Source organism: Cyprinus carpio, chromosome A13 (genome assembly GCF_018340385.1).
Source record: "Cyprinus carpio isolate SPL01 chromosome A13, ASM1834038v1, whole genome shotgun sequence".
Taxonomy (NCBI): domain Eukaryota; kingdom Metazoa; phylum Chordata; class Actinopteri; order Cypriniformes; family Cyprinidae; genus Cyprinus; species Cyprinus carpio.
The window spans coordinates 13,577,207-13,596,706 of NC_056584.1; the positions used below are offsets into that span (position 1 = coordinate 13,577,207).

General features: G+C 34.1%; 3 protein-coding genes across 3 annotated transcripts in view; all 3 read right to left on the reverse strand.

Moving 5' to 3' along the window:
• The window catches only part of LOC109082180 (ATP-dependent RNA helicase SUPV3L1, mitochondrial-like), a 6,449-nt gene extending 1,762 nt beyond the window's left edge, over window positions 1-4,687 (reverse strand). Inside the window, exons 1-13 of the mRNA XM_042768871.1 lie at window positions 4,243-4,687; window positions 3,927-4,004; window positions 3,645-3,752; window positions 3,448-3,562; window positions 3,123-3,291; window positions 2,916-3,027; window positions 2,579-2,656; window positions 2,225-2,316; window positions 1,864-2,044; window positions 1,554-1,647; window positions 723-942; window positions 551-631; window positions 286-460 (exon numbers count right to left, since the gene is read on the reverse strand). Of these exons, the coding sequence (XP_042624805.1) occupies window positions 286-460; window positions 551-631; window positions 723-942; window positions 1,554-1,647; window positions 1,864-2,044; window positions 2,225-2,316; window positions 2,579-2,656; window positions 2,916-3,027; window positions 3,123-3,291; window positions 3,448-3,562; window positions 3,645-3,752; window positions 3,927-4,004; window positions 4,243-4,501 (1,762 nt within the window). The 5' untranslated portion in view covers window positions 4,502-4,687. The remainder of the gene's footprint in view (window positions 1-285; window positions 461-550; window positions 632-722; window positions 943-1,553; window positions 1,648-1,863; window positions 2,045-2,224; window positions 2,317-2,578; window positions 2,657-2,915; window positions 3,028-3,122; window positions 3,292-3,447; window positions 3,563-3,644; window positions 3,753-3,926; window positions 4,005-4,242) is intronic.
• A 691-nt stretch (window positions 4,688-5,378) lies between these two features.
• LOC109082165 (vacuolar protein sorting-associated protein 26A) lies at window positions 5,379-13,330 on the reverse strand. The gene is made up of 9 exons (XM_042768872.1): window positions 13,209-13,330; window positions 9,473-9,622; window positions 9,307-9,382; window positions 8,724-8,880; window positions 8,352-8,516; window positions 8,100-8,206; window positions 7,260-7,328; window positions 6,862-7,004; window positions 5,379-6,747 (listed from the first exon to the last, which is right to left on the reverse strand). Exons 1-9 carry the CDS (start codon window positions 13,209-13,211, stop codon window positions 6,634-6,636), a joined length of 984 nt encoding a protein of 327 aa, XP_042624806.1. The 5' UTR covers window positions 13,212-13,330; the 3' UTR covers window positions 5,379-6,633.
• A 1,841-nt stretch (window positions 13,331-15,171) lies between these two features.
• LOC109082172 (serglycin-like) lies at window positions 15,172-18,525 on the reverse strand. The gene is made up of 3 exons (XM_019097088.2): window positions 18,357-18,525; window positions 17,083-17,221; window positions 15,172-15,455 (listed from the first exon to the last, which is right to left on the reverse strand). The coding sequence occupies exons 1-3, from the start codon at window positions 18,421-18,423 to the stop codon at window positions 15,191-15,193; spliced, it is 471 nt and encodes a 156-aa protein (XP_018952633.1). The 5' UTR covers window positions 18,424-18,525; the 3' UTR covers window positions 15,172-15,190.
• Between the last annotated feature and the right edge of the window lie 975 nt (window positions 18,526-19,500).

The window sequence follows — 19,500 nt, forward strand, 5'->3', positions numbered from 1 at the left end:
GCTCAAGGGCACCTCAGTCATGGTATTGCCGGCCCGAGACTCGAACCCGCAACCTTAGGGTTAGGAGTCAAACCCTCTAACCATTAGGCCATGACTTCCCCATGTCATGCACAATTTTCACATACTATTTCCACTGGCTTATAAATAATTTCTTAACTTAACCAAATCGAATGACTAAATGTTCAACATTTTCTATTAGTTCTTTGTAATTCCTTTTTTTTTTTTGCTGTGAAATATTCAGGTTTTTTTTTCAGGTTTTTTTCTTTAGGTTTTTTGTTCTGATTTTGAGAAAGGATGTGCAAACGAAGGCCTGTTTCTTGTTAATTGGGGCCGTGCAGAACACATAGCGGGTCCGCAGATTCAGAGGAATATGCTGAATCATATCTGCTAAGAATTTGAAGTCATCAATGTTGCAGACAAAGTAAACTCCATCCACTTGTGCAAGACTGACAAATATATCCTGTATAAAGGAATAGAAAATAAAGGGTGTGTTTTAAAAGTATACGATTATTAATCAGTAAAATAACTGTGTGATAATCTTTAGACCTACAACGAGGTTTGAGAGAGTTGCTTGGGGAAGATGGTAGGCAAACATCTCTATCTGCTCTGCTGTGGGGTGTAATCCTGCTGTCTGAGATCAGGAATGCATGAGAAATTAGCAAATAATAAGACCTTTTTCCAAAAAACATATTTACTTTTATAATAGATCAAATTATTCTTACCTCAATAGGATCAACAGGCTTCCCCAAGATCTCCTTTAAAACAGGCAAGTCGTCCCTTTGCATAGTAGTGACCTCGCCCTCTTTAAACACAGAGCTGAAGCGTCCTGCTCGGCCAGAGATCTGCAGCGCCTGTGAGGTGGAAATAGTGTCCAGCTCCTTCTCCCCCTTCTCATTCACATTAGGTTTAACCAGAGAATTAAAGATGATTCTCCTAATACTCCTAAAGGAAACAAAGAACCAGTGTTTTCATTAAGATGCTGAAGAAATCAAACTCTGTTGTGCAAAATATGCTGTGATTAATGCAGTGACACAAAAGGCTAAACATAATGCAAAAGAAATAGAAAATATTTTATTATAGGCAAAGCAGTCAAAAGTATAAATTTGGTTCATTGCTTCTCAAACAGGGGGCATTGGGCCCACAAGGGGACCTCAGCAAATATCCAAGGGGGCAACTATTTAAATTAATAAATTATTATTAATACATTAAAATATCCTAATCTAAATTAAATTTTCTCTCAGTATTTTTATTGAAAACATTGAAACTTCTGGAATCACAAAATGAATTGTGGTTAATTTAATATATTAATACTTGTTTCCTTTTTTTAAGAAATGTTTATTAAACTTTGCAATATTAACAGGATAAAATACTATATATCTGACTATATGGAGGGCTTTTGACTCAAAAAGAACCATTAATTTAATTCTCAGGATCAAAAACAAAGTGGGAAACTGTCATTAAAAATAGGGGGATAACTTCATTTTTGTAAAGGTTTTTAAGTGTCAAAATGTAAAACAAGGTTACTGGTTTTGTAATTTTAAGACGTTACCCACAGGTTCAAGCCCATTCCAATTGCATCTGTGGCAACAAGGATTTTGCAAGGGTCGTCTGGATCATTAAACTTTTTTGCTTGAGCCAACTTGGTGCCTGTTGACCAATGAAAATGTTAGTTTAGTTTCCAGATAAAATTTAAAACCAAATTATTTTGATGTAATGACAGGAAGGCAATGTGATATTAATACAGCAAGTTCAAAAAACTAGAACCAGATCATAAATATACCAATAAATATAAAAATATCATACATTTTCCTCACACGATTTCTCTCATGACACATTTGAACAAACTGACTCAAGGACTCTTACCAGGGGGCAGGCTGCCATAAATGACAGCACACTCCAGGCCACGGACTTCTATCTGTCGGCTGATCGAGTAGATGTCATTTTTGCTGAAGCACACGATGCAGTCGCCAGGCTTCAGGTTATCTAATGATTCCACTGCATGATCTGAGACTGAAAAAGGGGTCAGCCTCTTATAATTATGTACTTAAAGATAAAAAAAAAAAGCACACTAATGGCTTCAGTATCTCACACCATTAGGCAAACAATGAAACATTTTTTTATCTTCAAGACAAATGAACAAACAGTAAGCATCAACATAATAAGGCTAAATAAATATTAATGTGCATTCACTTTGTAATAATCAATAAGAACTGCTAAGACTCACCTCAACCTCTTCACCAGTGGTGTACATGAGTTCAGTGACAAAGTCAACTGCTGCAGCTTCTCCACACACATGAATCTCCTCAGCACACAAACCTATTCAGAAAGAGTAACTTCATATTTGCATCTACATATATATTTAACAGAACTTCTTATATTTATATGAAATCAAAATTGCCCAAACAAGAAAATAAAGTGATCAATAAGTGGGTTTACAAAAAATCTCAGACCACTAATGAAAATGCTTCTAATTTGCATTAGAAAAATAATAATAATAAATAAAAAGCTCCCAAATATCTGAACCCTACTGTATCTGTAAATAAATACTCTTTCTGGTGACTTCCAAAAGTGAACCCACCTAGAAGAGCTCTCGTCCAAGCCCATCCTCTGGCAGGATCTTTGATCATTTGAATCTCATCAATGACAGCCACTTCATCTAAACAAAATATTCAAACAATAATAATATGTTTTAGTATACAGTACCTTTCCATAAGCTCAAGGTAGCTTTACAGTCAATAAGCGATTAAAGAACAGTCAAGTAAAAAAAAAAAAAAAAAAATGATTTTTAATATTTACTTCTATTTCATATTTCTTTGTACTTTTTAATTGTGCATTTTCATTAGATTGCTTAAGATTACTATCAGCACTCAACATAAACTACATAAACGTCAAACGATCATGTTCTCTATACTCACATGGAGTTGTGACATTGCACATCTCTATGGTAGAGGCAATGTGGCCAGACAGTCTTCCTTCTGGATCGACAGATATTCTCTCTTCTCCTGTGACCAGATCACATGGCACTCCCTAATAGGAAACCATACATAGCGGCTCTAACATTCACAACTAATGTGTAATTACATAAAAAACCAAAACAAGCTAGTCTGAGGAGAGAAACTCACTGCGTCATTACTCTTCTCATAGATTTCATGGGCCAGCAGCTTTAGCGGTCCACAGTAAACTCCAGACTTGGCTGCTAGGAATCTCTGGATGGCATGATAGGTCTTTCCACTGTTGGTTGGTCCTGCGTGAAAAACAATCTTTCTTTGAATAGCCCTGGCCTCTGGATACCTGTAACACACATTTATCAGGTTCAAAAGATTGTACTGGTAAAAAAAAATACTAACTGTAATGACTAAGTCAGAGTATTGTGCATTAAAACTTCAGTAAGTGCAGATGAGAAAGTATACACTGTTGGATAAAATCTGTGGTTGAATCTCTCAGTACCAGTTTGCTGGGACGCGCAAGTCACTGATCTTGCGTAAATCATCCATACAGTCCAACATTGGGAAAATCTCTTTGGCATGTCTCATAAAGTATGGGAAAATGTCATCTATGTGACCTGGAATGAGCAAAGGAACATGATAGAGTTGGGGTTTTCTTATGGATATTGACAGTTCAGTATATCTGATGTAAATACTCACCAGCTCCACAACAGATGTCACTAAGAATGATGTGAAAGTCAGCATTGAGTGAGTTCATTTCCAGCACATATCTCCTAAAACTGACAAATGCTTGATGAAAGAGACGAGCTGTTAAAGAACAAATAAACAACGATCACAACATTGCTTTGTGACAAACAAAATACGGTAGTATTCCTGACATACTTCTATACGTCCATTGTTTTTAGATGGGCGTACTGTTATAATAACACAATGTGATGGGTGTGGTTGACAAATACAATGGTAAATGTGTAAGATTCTTACCATCAAGCCCCTGGTCAGCAGCCAGTTTTTGCATTTCTTTCCTTTTGTAGAATCTATTCAGTACCTTGAGAAGTTCACCTGTTAAAACGAGTAAATACACAACGATCGGATGTATGCTTTTTTTGATAATAGTTAACTAATCGAGTATTATCATTTTCATCTGCATGGTCAAATCTATAGTTTGGTTTCATATTTATATGTTGAATGAGGTATTTCATTCAGATGCTAATATGAATGTCCAGAACTTCAAGTGAGACATCTAGAAATCGATTATATACTAATAACATAACACTAAGTTACTAATCACGGGGTTTACTTTTGTCGAGCGGCTGCGTCAACTCCTCGCCGACTGTCCCGTCCCCGCCTGCATCACTTTTGAGGGTGAGCGGCACAAACAGGGATGTGTCCAGGGGTCTCGACGAACTGTTTGAAGATGAATGTCTGCTTGATAATTTTTCAAATGTCCTTCTTGTTGGATGCAGTGTAGTGTTGTTTGCTACAGCAGCTGTGCTAGCACAGACCCGGTATCGGATGTGAGAGCGCGACAATAAGTAAACACATCGATTTACCGACATTTTCAGCTTCCGTTAATCGAGTGCAATGGGTTGAACGGAACAATAAAAGTTAACAGTCGCGGTCGTACAATTTATATTATAAACGTCATGTTAATTAACTGTTTAGCGACAGCAACAGTACCAGCCTGTATTATGACAAGGAGGTCAAGTTCCTCTGACAACATGCAGAAGGACCCAAGAATTGTTGGTATACGGAGTAATGCCTGAATCTTTTTATTTCACGAGCGATTCAAGTGTTATAAAGTCAGGATTGGGAAAAAAAAAAAATAGGGAAAATATATCATAGTCCGTGAAGTGTATTAGACTATGAATTCAACAGAATACGTTCGCTATAACATTGCAATTTTGAAGGTTAATAATTTTTGGAAAGTTGCACAAACTACTTGCGGCCCAGCCGGCATTTCAACGTTGATTCAACGTTGAAACAACGTTGAATTACCTTTCGATTTTGCAAATTGGATCAACGTTGATATTGTGACGTTGATTCACCGTTTTACCTTCATCATGGGTGAATTATGGTCGTTCTGTAGACGCTGGATTAACGTTGAATTAGGAATAATCCAAAGAATAATCCACTCCCAAATATCAGTTGGCCTCAAAGATTTATGATCCAATGCCATTATCTAGTTGAAATATTTTACAGCAGACTGTAACCGGTAAACTAAATTCACTAAAATAATTCACCACTTTGTTTTGAATATGACGTGACACGCACATGCGAATGACGTATGGGATTTCCCGCGAAATCGGTCCTGACGTCTCCAAATCACTATGGTAGATTTATCAAGTTTTTCTAGGTTAAACATGGTTTGAAAGATGGCTTTTTAGCACCTCTCAATAATAACATTGATATTTTGAAAAATACACAGTGTAGCTGTTAAGTATAAACTTGCATTTTTATTTGACATTGGCAGATAAACAAACTATGGCTGGATATGTACAATTTTTCAAGATGTACAAATGACTCCGTTGCCGTAACACAACTATTCAATCAGTTTTCCAAACACTCGTTATGTCTTTTCCATTTGGGCACTCAATGGCTTTGTACACAGACATTTCCATTAGTAATGTAGTAGTGTGAGTTTTAAAATCAAAGCAATAGAAGAACGGAAAAAAGAGAATACATGTTTTAGAGTGAAATCAAAAACGGTTTCAAAATGAAAAGGTCCAAATAAACATTTAATCCACAAACCACAAACCATGTAAGAGCACATTTGCAACAATGAAAAATTGTTAACATCCCCCTTTGTTAAGAAACATTATAGCAGGATGACATGCAAAGGATACAACAAAATTCCATCATTTCTCTGGGCCATCTAACAAATTAGACAGTATGAAATGTAATTGCAGCGGAGATGATATTTGGCAATTAATAGCAATGAATTATTTCAGAAATTCACTTTTTCTACTAAGCCAGTATGTTATTCAAACCTGGGCAGACAAGTTACATACATGTGCCCAATATAATTACACAAACTGCCCTAGTTTTATGAAGCTTCTAGCCCAAACCTCTTTAAATATTTTATATATATAGACATATACTTTGTATTTCAAGGACAGAATTCAAAGAATTCAGAATTTAAGAAACAAACAAACAACAGAGAAGATGGTTAAATACGTTAAATAGAAATGTTTTACAACATTAAGTGGATTGCAAATACAGTGTAGCCTGGGTGCCATTACATTTCTTGACCTTTTTAAACTGACCCCATTGCCTTTATTAACTGTTACTATGCACTCAGATTCAAGAGCTAGCATGCATGAGGAGGCTTGTTAAAATGTGTTTAGTTCTATGTGTTTCTGCTCTATGATGTGGAGCATAGAGGATACCAGTGAGTGCACTTTTAAAAAAAATTCTTCATCTAGGGAGGCGTGCAACCTTCAAGATGTGCTATATTACTTACATTGTTTCCAGTGCTTTCTAAAAAGTGTCCTTGTTGTACTAACAGATTGCTTGCTGTAGACGGCAGGGAGGACAGAGCCAAATCAGGCACAGTTCATCACCATAAGCTGTGAGGGGTGACCATGTGAACAGCGATCTGCATGTATGTTCGGTGGAAGATGTTCTCCTCTCCTGCGACTGGTCACTGAGAGGTACGTGTGTCCCTGGCTGGTTGCTTTCCAAACCCCGCTCACATTTCCGGCTGCTCAGCAGAGAGACTCGGCCGAGGCTCAGGTGACTCGTAGCGCTGATGGAAGTTCCGTTTCCGCAGCTTCTCTGGTGCCTTCCTCCACAAAACTATTTCCTACAAAAAATACAAATCAACTTGCTGGACAAAGAGACACTGAAAGTACCATCTCTATATAATTCTTATAGATCAAAATGATTTTTTATACTGTAAATTTGATTACAACTGTACCTGCTGTTTGAAGTATCTCCTATCTTCTTCATCCACAAGCACCAAGTTCAAAAAGTACCTCACAGAGAACTTCTTGTTCACATCTCTCATTGTGGCTGTAAGGTCATAACCAGCCAGGAAAAGGCGAATAGGAATGGATTCACCTAGAAATAGATAGATTTTTAGCACAGTAGGAGGGAAAAAAGTAAGTTTAGGAATAATAAAACTGTCTATATATGAATGTTATATGAAGCACTGAACCAGTGTTAGTACCTTTGAAATACTATTTACCATTATTTATGTTCTACCTGGCATTAGTACTCTGTGTCTTCTGTAGTAGCTATTAAACTTTTTAAAGACCCATCTACACTCATATCATTACAAAATGATACAGAAAATGGTGTGAAGCAACTGCTCACCTTTCACTGGTGCTCCATCCATAATCTCATATTTGGCCACAGTCTCTGTCTCAGTAGTTGTGCTCGGCCCTAGAGAAGCATGTCACATGATGCACTTCATCAATCTTACATTATTCAGCACCAAATCAGAAACTAATGAATTTTAAGTGATTAAGTTTTTATGAAAAAATTATTTTAAAAAAGTTATTTAAAAAAAGTTTATAAAAATAAATTACAAATATAATATTTTTCAAAAGTTTGGAGGCAATTTATATATATATATATTTTTATTAAATTTTAATATTAGATATTTTATTATGCTATTAATGATTTATATTTCAAATAAATGTTGTTCTTTTGAACTCTTGTTTTTTCATCAAAGGATCCTGAAAAAATATGTAATGGTTTCCACAAAAATATTAAGCAACAACTGTTTTCAACATTGATAAATTAATAAATGTTTATTAAGCACTGAATCAGAATATTAGAATAATTTCTGAAGGATCATGTGACACTGGCTGCAGTAAATTCAAATTCACAGGAATAAATTACGCTTTAAAATATATTAAAATAGAAAATGTTATTTTTGTAAAATGTAATAATACTTCACAATATTGCTGTTTTTAATAGTATTGTTTTACTGTATATAATGCAGCCTTGGTGAGCAAAAAAGCTTAAAATGTTTCAAAAACATTTTAAAAATCTTACCAACCCCTGTTTATAAAGAAATGTTCTTGTTTAAAATAAATAGCATGCAAAAGAAACTGGACTACTATAAATGTTCTTTAATAATAACTTTGGTTTTTAAAAAACATCAAAAATTAGATTTTTTCAAAACATATGCACAAAACAAGATCATACCAATTCCCGTCATTTCTTTCTTAATCAACTGAAGCTCCATGTGTTGGATTTTAATCCGTACAAGTAAGAAGTAGATTTTACCCACAATTACATCTTTGAGGTGATACCTGATAGGCAAAAAGACTTTTGTTAGCTCAAAATCATTTAGACTAATAAGTTTAAGCCAATGATTCCATACATACTTAGAATTACTCAGCAACTCACTTTATGTGACTAGGATTAAATCAACAGTAAAGTTTTAATTGCACTTACTTGGACTTATTATATTCAAACTCTATATGTAGGCAGTCTTCAATGCCCACTTCCATTTTGATAGAGTTGTTGACGTCTGGGTAGGAGGCCAGCTGATGCACAATGAGGTCATACTCCTTCACCAAATCAGACAGCCTCCTCACAATTGTAACTTTAAGGAAATACCTGCAGAGATATGAAAAGCACATGGCCTTGTCTGACTTTTTCGAAAAAGATAAAACATTTAAATTAAAGCCAGGACCAATTTTAAAGATTAACTGTGTCCTAAAGCAGCAGTCAAAAGACAAATAATGTGATCTTTCTCATTAGTGTTTGGCCAAACTTAGCCACGATGAAAAAAATAAATAAAACATCTGCAAAGTCTTAACTAACCTCAATCGCACATTCGCTCCAACATAAGACTCATATGGCTTTTCCACCTGCATGAACTCAAAGTCATAGCTGCGGTTCTGTGCCAGTTCTCCGGGCAGAGCGAGCTCCTTCACAAGGTTTACAAACTCATGAGTATTGCTTTTATCACTGAAGAGCTCTGCATGACGGGAAAACACACACACACACACACGTTCTTATGCAGTCTGGACATAAAAAAAGACATTGTAAACAGCAATTTTGAGATTGCTGAGACAATCAGAATCACTAATGATTCCTAAAAATTCCACAAACTATTACAAAAGAATTGCAAGTAATTGAATTAAATGTGAAATTAAAAATGTCCAATAATCTGTGTTTTATTTACATCTTTTAAAAAAATGACAGTGTAGGAAATAAAAATCTTTTTGACCTTAATAATGGGTTCAACTAGGGCACCATAACAAACATTTTTTAGAGCAATCTAGCTCCCTTTCCATGTGACAACCACATGCTCTCCTAAGCTCTCGGCACAGTAGAACTGAAGCTGGTTTGCTGCATGAATGCCTTGAGAAAGAGAATAACTGAATGTGTTGAGTTAACTCACCGATTTGTCCTACAAACTCAATGCGAATTCCCTGATGTTCAAGTCTTTTGCCTGTTTGCTTCACATTGATATTTACTTGGGATGACATAACACAATGCTTGTCAATTGCCTTTGAAATTAAGAGACTGTAGGAAATGGCTCACACAGGAGATGTCTGCTCACTCACCTTTCCTGAAACTGATTCTCCATCATAAAACAGATAATGCTTCTCCAATTTCCCATCCTCAGTCTTCAGCTCGGCTGTTTTTCTGCTTTCAGCATCGTTCAGAATGACATCGATTTCACACACAGGACCAAACAGACCTCCAAGGAAACTCTGAAAGAATTACATAATATCTTTTTTATTTTTTCAATTCACTTGTTAATCAAGTTAAGGATTAAATTCATCTTTAGTCCCTGCTGAGTGGCGACTTAATTTAGGCTACATTTACATTCTATTCTGTGTATTTCTTTTATATTATTAAAGTCGTGATGAAAACGGAAGTAGCTACCAATCTTTTCCTCCATATAGTGGCGTATAATTAAGTTAAATAGATGATCAAAATAAATACATAAATAAAAAATAAAAAAGTATATGCATGTATGAATAATTTACAAAAAAATCTCTAATGCATTTAGAAAACAGATATGGTGAATTTTTATCTCATGTCAACTAACACGTTTCATTTCACATACTTTGTGTTTGAATCAAAGATAAGGCGTCCCATTTTGGTGTCTGCATCAAATTAAATTTACAAACGTGATTTTACATATCTATAAAGCATATTAAATGCAATTAGAGTGTGTACTTTAATGTCTGTAACAGACTGTTACTCAGATGTAAAAATGAAGCAACATATGAATTCTGAAAATATGTGAAAAGAAAAGGTGAGCATACTAAATTTTACTATATTTTAAATGATTCAAAATTTGGTTTGAAGGAGTTTTTGGGGGATGCACTGCAAACCTTAAATGATGTCATTTCTTTTAATGTCATCTTATGTTTCTTGTTCTAAAGAGACCTGACAAAACTTTTTGGTATATGCACTATTGTTACACTGAATGGCATTGAAGTTGGTGTCTTCTGTAAATCATGGTAATAATTAAATAAATAAAAAAATAAAAATAAAGCTAAAAAGCAGGGGAAAATGTAATCTGTATTGAGCTTTTTTGCTTTGATGCTTGAAAACCCCTTTTTGTCTTTGAACCATTTCACATACCTAGTTTAGAATCAATGTGAGAATATTAAAATGCTAGATTAGTATTTTTACAGTCCCAAATCTGTTTTAAACTGTCTTTTGGCATATGCCAATTTTCGGTAACAGGTTGCAAAATTTTGTATAAGTTCCAGGCATTTGTACATTATTTTTGTGAAGTGCAGCAGTACTATAAAAATCTAGAAAAATTGCGAACATTGTGACATAACTATTAGGGGTAGGGCTGGACAATAATTAAATATCAATATGTATCGCGATATATATATTTTTTCCAATAACGGTGATATGATTTTTAAACCCATTTCCGATATTTCGATATACATTAGCAGTATTTCCCTTACATTGATTTATTTGTGGTGTTTGACTTCGTTGAATAAACATGAGCACTGCACATTTCTAAATCAAAACACATCGCGTTTTATATGAATGTATATCCTAGGGGAACCGACTGTCTTCAGAAAAGTTTCGATGGCATTTTAATTTTATCTGATAAAGAAGCTGCTTTGATTACAGCGTTACTGGAGAACCCGTTGGTTCTACACAGTCTATGGTTCTACCCACTGATCTATATTATAGATATATATATTATAGATCAGTGGTTCTACCGCATCACAGCGCCTCCTGCTGGCAGACAAACTGTTTACATTGAGGTCCGTCTCCAGCCACATGCTTTTTTTTCTCTGCAGCAACTCGGAGCACTTTTCATACTCTTTATACTGCTAAAGCACATTTGTTTCAATATATAAGAATAATCAGATTTCAATACCAGTCAAAAGTTTTTGAACAGTAATATTTTTAATGTTTTTTTTGTATAATGTTTTTCTTTTAAATAATTCTTCTGCTCACCAAGCCTGCTTTTATTTGATCCAAAGTACAGCAAAAACAGTTACATTTGAAATATTTTTACTATTTAAAATAACTGCTTTATTTTAAAATGTAGTTTATTCCTGAGATCAAAACTGAATTTTCAGCATCATTACTCCAGTCTTCAGTGTCATATGACCCAGAAATCATTATAATATGCAGATTGCTGATTATCAATATTTAAAACAGATGAGTAATTTTTTTTTTTTTAGGATTCTTTGATGAATAGAAAGATCCAAAGATCAGCATTTATCTGAAATTAAAAGCTTATGTAACATTATACACTATTCCATTCAAAAGTCAGTATGATTTCATTCATTCTTTCCTTTTTTTGGAAAGAAATGATAGACATTTTTATTTAGCAAGGATGCTTTAAATTGATCAAAAGTGATGATAAAGATATTTATAATGTTACAATTTCTTTATCAGATAAATGCTGTTCTTCTGAACTTTCTATTCATCAAATAAACCTGAAAAATTCTACTGAGCTGTTTTCAACATCATAATAAATTATTTTAGAGCAGCAAATCAGAATATAAGATTGATTTCTGAAGGATCATGTGTCTGGAGTAATGATGCTAAAAATATAGCTTTGAAATCACAGGAATAAATTACATTCTAAAATATTTCCAAATATAAAACAGTTATTTTAAAAAGTAAAAATATTTCAAAATGTTACTGTTCTTGCTGTATTTTAGTTCAAATAAATGTAGGCTTGGTGAGCATCAGACCATTTTTAAAAAACATTAAAAATCTTACTGTTCAAAAACTTTTGACTGGTAGTGTATATTATCCTATAGTTTAAATTAAAGATATTAATATTAATAAGGTGAGTCTGAGATGATTATTTGACAGTGATTTCACATTTATTGTTTAAATGAAGGCTAAATACAACAACAACAACAAAACAAAGTTGAACATCAACTTATTTGTGCTGTTTTCTTTTTTTTTCCTAAAATATTATATGGTTTTAAATTAGGTGTCATAGACTTGGCAAATTCATTTTTCATAAGTTTGTATGCACAGAGATCTGTTGTGGGCGTTTTTGGTAGTTATTACGAGGCTTTTTTAATTGTGTTCATATCGATATCGGACTTATATCGTATCGACCGAAATTAAGAAATATATCGTGATATACATTTTGGCCATATCGTCCAGCCCTAATTAGGGGTGACTAATTGGTGTTCCTGATTCACAACTGGGTGACGATATCAGCATCACAACTAAAGCGACATTCCCAGTCAATCTGTTTTACACAGTAATGTAACATATGTATTAGCTTAACTGTTGAATGTGTCTCAATACAAATATAATCACTTCTATGGAATAGCTGCAGGAAACACTGACGCAGTGCGAAAACGTCTAACTATCATGCATGCATTGCTCAATATCCAAACGAAGAGAGGAAGCGCTGAAGAAACATTAAACAGTGTGTGCAAAATGGTAAACTTACAAACAGCTTCATTTTAGTAAAAAACAACATGAACTTGGTATCTTGTTTGGATTCAACCTTCAGCTTTACAGCTGTTTTTAAAGGTCCTGGAGGATTTGCGTGGATGTAAGTTTTTTTAAACAAGCTCAAAATGTACATATGCTCCATTAAAACCCATTTTTACCGTCACTAATGTCTGTTTACTGTGGTTTCTCAGTGTTTTATCGCTGACTGATAATAAGCAGCCTCCCCACCCAATCCTTCACGACTTCCATGGCCTACTTTAGACAGGACACACTGCAAACCTGTTCGCCAGGATCGTGAGCTTTTATTTCAGAGGGAGACTGAGGCAAGTGGTGTAGTAAGTGCAGAACATTTAACTATTAAGTGCAGTCTGAATTAACGCTCACCATTTCAGCTCCGTGGCTTTAGCTTGAACGCAGTCCTCCTCTGTACAGCTTCTGCTGGATCCCTGTTCCTGAACGGACTGGGACCGACAGGAACACAGCGAGTGAGCGCTGAAACATTAACCATGCTACTGACCTTCAAAATAAAAGTCTTAAAAAAATAAAAAATAAAATAAATAAATATAAATATATAAGGTTATATGTAAGGTTATATGTAATATGTAAGGTTTTTGTTTATACTTTCTCAGTTATTCGTTTTATTTTTATCCCATAATTAGTATTATATTAGTATTAGTATTAGTATTAAATTCCACACACTCCTTCACATACATTTAGTTTAGAATTTGTCTTTTTTCCATGCACCTAATGCTGGTAACAGGTTAGTAACAAACAAACAACGAAAAGAACTTTTTATTTTTTATACTCTTTGTGTCTGTTGTGATTATTTCAATAACTGAATTATAAAATGTATTAAGTACAAATTCTGGTGGTAAGAACAACTTTATGACAATTTTGTATGCCACTTTTTGCATTTGTGCCATTTCATTAAATGTTTTATGTTCTTTATAAAGTTATACTGTTTCCATTTTACTGAAAAGTCTTTAGACAGCTGAATGGCATATTGCATTGTGGTAAATATACCCCATACATTGTGACAACATGCCTTACTATTGGTAAATAATAATAATAATAATACATAAATTTAAACCTGCTCTAAAAAAAAAAAACTATATGTTTTCAGACTATGTTGCAAAGTAATTTTTAAAAGCATATATTTCTATATGTTATTTAATTAAATTTAATTAACTTTCCTTGAACTTGCCTCGAAGCTGTGAAATTTGTTGCACAACAGATGAAACACTGCCCAACACAAACTTCTTCTGATATCAGGCCAGCTATTCAAATGAAGCGATGGTCAGAGGTGAACAGAAGGCTAGCACAGCACTAATGGAGCTGCAGATCTCTTTGGCTGAAATAGAAGAAACCAGAGATACTGATCTCTTCGGCTCTTGAAAGAGTGGCTGCCACTTCTGATAAAGCCACATCTGGGGTTTGCTATCAATGTGAAGAATAGTTTTCAGAAATGGCCCCATGAAAGTCCAGCTTTGAAACCAGACGAAAATCTCTTGAAAAGTTACAAGTGTTGAATCTAAAGCAAGACAAATATTTTACTGTGTTGGAGTAAGTTTGAAGGTGTAAAAGAAATGTGGCTGTAAATGTTTTCTGAAGGCAGTGTATCATCTTAACCTCATGCCATACTTTTGAATCCACACATTTGCACCAATTGAAAATAATTGTATAATGTTGCTCTAAATACAGAATGATTCTAAACTGTATGTCTGCACTCTAGATGCTGAGAAACAGGTCATGAGATGTGAATCCAGAAATGCACAAGATATAGCCATAGTGTGATAAAACGTGATGACACTTCTGGTAAAACAGGAAGCCTGAACGGCTGATCTCATCTCATATTTAAAGCATTTGTTCAATACAGCTCATTCCTCCTTTTTATGGTGTAAAGTGCATAAAATAATAGACAAATGCTTTATAGTATGAAAAGTTTTTTTTTTGTTTTTTTATGGAAAGTTCAAAATATATTACAAATACAAAATGGCAAAAAAAAAAAAAAAAAAAAAAAAAAAATTACCTTTTTGCTATCCAAACATTTTATTTAAATTGCCTCTTTTGAATTTCATAATATTTCCATCCAAAAATTAAAATTATTGTTTTAATACAGATCATGGGTCACACTGTGGACATTAAGAGTAAATAAAATAATAATAATAATATAAAAGTTTCAAAGTTGAAGAACAAATAAAAATAGATCCTTACAATGCAAACTGGAATATAATAAACTTTTGCAGAGCATGCCACATTTTAAGAATATATATTAATTATATCTGTGACCAAAAAAACACCATCTTTTATGGCTCATAGTGTAAAGGAAATCAAACGAAAAAGCACATGAGATGTAATGTAGCCTTTTATGCAATAATGTTTTCCTCTTTCAAATCCTGTTCAGAAAGCCTATATTTTTTCTCAGTTGAAACATATTCAGAGTAATCAATGTCTCCACTGGACTCGACAGTCGATCCCTCTTCTTCATTCTTGTTGACTACTTGCTCTGGACCGTCTCTCATCAACTGCTGATCCATGATGATATAAGGAGCGAAGGTGTCTGAGTTACCTGAGCCCTCTCCTGACTGCTCCTCTGTCTCAGGAGTGGCTTCCTCTGTGCTAACTGGAAATCTGTTGGAAACAAAAGCACAAAGTCATTCTAGAGCGCTCCAACATCCTCTCAGCCCTTCCTGTAATTTTGTGGAGAACACAAGGAGCCCATTTCTTAACCATCTCACTGACTTCCCCACTATAGACCTAAAAAACAAAATGGAATGTCTATATAAAAATAGCATATTCCCTGTGACAAGTACTGTACATTGTTTTAGAGTACCTACTTTAGTATAGGGAAGATAATGGGAAATTTAACAGTTAACAAAAACAGTGAGTGAATAACAGGGACATTGGGACAGTTCACCCAAAGAAGAAATTTCTGTCATTTATTCACACTTAAGTTGATCCCAACCTGTATGAGTTTTTTCATCTGTTGAACGATAGAAGATATTTTGAAGAAACCAAATAGTTGCTACAGCCATTGACACCCATAGTATGGAAAAAAATTACTATGGAAGTCAATGGAGACCAGAAACTGTTAACCATCATTGTTGTTGCCAACAGTTTACCAACCAGAATCTGGCTGCCAGGATTCTTCAAAATATCTTCTTTTGTGTTAAAAATAAATAAATAAATAATAAAATAACATCAATCAATCAATAATGATGACAAAATCTTCATTTGTGGGAGAACTATCCCCTTTAATTTACTGAGAAATATGCTAGTAATCTTGTTGATCTGTGAAATATGTTTCCCGGCTATGAAGATCATGAACATTTTGAGGAAATACAGCTGCTGTGATGTCAATGTGATGGATGTGTGGAAGGAAGTGATTCAGCGTGAGAAATGCTGAATAGAAAAAGGCACAATCTGAAGAACTAAGTAGAAAACAAAGGTGTTACATTGATATCAGTAAAACCATAATCACATCGTTTGATTATAAAACATTTGAGTGCTTTTTCTAGTGCCTTATCTAATACACAACATTTGTAGATGTAGGAATGAGAACAAAAAAATTATATTTGACATTATAAAACCTTGCAGAAAATATCTGTAAAGCCTTATGGATATTTATATTTCCAAGAAACGACATAGTCTAAACTACTTTCAGCAGAAATAATCTGCACTGCCAAGAAAACAATAAAAGAGATTTGAATCATGTGGTGAAGAGTCACAATCAATATGTCACAACATGTGAGTGATTCGGGAAATGCCCCTGACCTTCAACAACTTCAGCATATTTTGTTAAAAAGTTTAATTTCTTAAACTTCTTATCTAACCTCCATTTTCTATATGATACTTAATGAGGAAGCAGTCAGTACTTCCTGTAGTTAGAAAGAAAATCTCTTACATCTCTTCCTATTTTACAGACACCTTTGTTTACTTTCCTGGTTGTTCTTTTAACACCCTGATTGCATCCCTGAAGGATTTCTTTAAAAGCCCTATACGGGTATGTAAAAACTCCAGCTTCCTCTGGCAGATTTTGAAATTATTAAGACTATCGCAGGATGATTAAGCTGTAACACAAGATATGACAGCAGGGACAGTGGCGGTATGATTTTTTTTTGTTGTGTTATTAAAACAAAATCTAATCAAATGAAAGTACATTTGTAGTAGTGGCATGCATACTTCCTAATCTTAGACATATATACATATATATATACATAAATATGAATATTTATATATGAATAAACAGGCAACTTACATGTGTTTTGCAGCAGAAGGCGGAAGTCGAGAGCTTTGCCCTGATAGGGGCACCAAGGGGCCCATCTGTGTGACACAGTTTGCATTCTTTTGATCCGGGTTGCATTTCACCCACATGTACCTGCCTTTGGCTGGGACTCCTGTGTTCAGGGATAATAAGGAATGATAGATGAGGGGCTCGTCAGACATTAACACCGTCCTCAAATGATTTTTTAATAATGAACATGTCAGATTATTTATATATCTAATGTGTTTTTATTATGTAGCCTATGTTGTCATTTGCAAGCAAATTGTATTTAGAAATAGATTCAATGCGATTAAGTTTGTATTTAAAATGTATTACCTTATGCATTATATATACATTATCTGTTTGTTTTTGTATTTTTATTATGTATTATATGAATTCCGCCGAAGAATATCGTGCTATATGACATTTTTTTCTCTTTATGAAACAATTTCCTCTACTGAATCTACAGCGCGAAGTGATTAGTGTAGTCCGATTCCCAAACTAACAACTCTAAAGAGTCGGTTCTTTTTAGTGAATCAAAACCATGCTTCGCGTTGCTGTGTAGTCCGAAATCCGAACGAATGATTCTAATGAGCAGATTCATTTAAGTGATTCAAAACCACACATCTTGACCAATAGCCAAGGCCCATCTCTTCTGTTGAAATAAAATGATTTAATCGGCAGCAGCCTGCCGAGCACAGTATGTGCAATAAGATACAGTAATCTAAATATTTCCTCCTCAAAAGTATTAAAAGATTAGCTGATAGACCCGTTATTGAATCTGAATCGTTAACGTATATCGGAATCGAAGAACAAGCGAATTAATTATGAATTTCACACTTATTAAAATAATAATAATAAAAAAATAAAATAAAAACATTATTAAGCTACCAATTAATGCCAGTATGGGAATAGTATGGGAAACGCTCGGTATAGAGAATTTAAGTAAATTATTTTTATTTAGGCTATTTATTTTTAATTGACAAATTAAAAACGTCATGTCATGCTTAATCGTAACAAAGTTGAATGTAACGTTACTATTGATATTTTTTCAATATAATTGAAAAATGGATGATTTGACAGTTAACTAGCCTACTGGTGTTGAAAGCTACTTCATTTTATTAGATTTGATTTCATTAAAATAAAGTTCCCTTTGCATTAAGACTCGCAGTTTCTAAAACCTAGAAAGACTTTCCGTAACAGTCCTTTAACCTTAGACTTTATCATCTATTTTAACATCTGATCTTAAAAATGCGTTAAAAACTTACCCAGTCCACTGTCCCCAAAAACGCATATTATTGCCAGTGCCAAAGTTATTCTGTGGTAAAATGTCATTCTATTGTCCCTGTAAAGCAGAAGATGCGAAAGAAAATGTCTTCAAATGAACGTCAGACGAGAACTTTTCCCAGTTCAGAAGTAGCCAAAGACCCTGCCCCTGTGTGCGTCATTGTTTCCTGAAAGCAGCCTACAGCAGCTCGGTTTGGCAAGCTCAATCCTAAAAAACACGGAGTATTAGCCTACTAATACACACACGAATCCAACCGTCGTTTTAAAAATACACAACAGGAATGCGCAAAACATGTCAGATTAAAAAAAAAAGGTCCAATGAGAGAACCATAACTTGATTCACAATAAAAATGTTTTTACAACTTATGTGTTATCAGTCCATGACCTAATAAAAAGGCGTTGGAAAACTGAAAGCTACAACTAAAGTGAGTGACAAATGGCTAGTATTCTACTAAAATAAATTTGTATGTTTTATAATGGAAGTGACGTCAGTACATCATTTATATGCTCCATGTTTATGGATTTGCTCTTATCTTTAAAAAGTGAAATTCAGTGATTTTAGTTTTTAATCTGTACTCTATTATAAATCACTATTGTGACACTAGCGTGTCAGGCACAGACTTGAGCAACAAATGCAGCAAATGCTGTAACATCCTGAAAGCCATTGCCCCACATCATGGACCCCATCAGTTTCTATAAAAATCTTTTCATGCCACCAGTCTTTACATTTTTTTTTTATTTTTTATTTTTTTGCTGTAACTTGAGATGTTGAGCAATATTAACCAACAGCCTGAGGTTAAATTCTGCAGAATCACCCATACATTTACAGTATTAGGTTATTTCCAGTTGGTGTCACTCCCGCTAGATTACTTGGAATAACACCAATGTGAAATTTTACAGGATTAATAACACACAATGACAGCATTTTTAACAAACCAAAAGAAGATCTGTAATGTTTATTACCTGTAATGTGTATTACTGTCCATGTGTTGATAAATGAACCACTGACTAGAACTACTATATACATAAAAAATATTTTTGTCTTTTGAAGTGAGATGGATATGCAATATGTTGCTATAAATATGAGCATCTGAATAATTTTTTAAAATATATGTGAAACAGTAA

Bases quoted from the DNA above. Each gene is read 5' to 3' on its own strand.
- LOC109082165 (XM_042768872.1), bottom strand. The intron at 9,383-9,472 runs GTGAGTGAGCAG...ATGTCATCCCAA, and splicing joins GAGAATCAGTTTCAGGAAAG to GTAAATATCAATGTGAAGCA. The intron at 8,517-8,723 runs GTTAGTTAAGAC...ATATCTCTGCAG, and splicing joins GGAGCGAATGTGCGATTGAG to GTATTTCCTTAAAGTTACAA.
- LOC109082172 (XM_019097088.2), bottom strand. From the start codon at position 18,423: ATGACATTTTACCACAGAATAACTTTGGCACTGGCAATAATATGCGTT. The intron at 17,222-18,356 runs GTAAGTTTTTAA...CCCTGAACACAG, and splicing joins TTTTGGGGACAGTGGACTGG to GAGTCCCAGCCAAAGGCAGG. The intron at 15,456-17,082 runs GTAAGTTGCCTG...TGTTTCCAACAG, and splicing joins CCTTCTGCTGCAAAACACAT to ATTTCCAGTTAGCACAGAGG.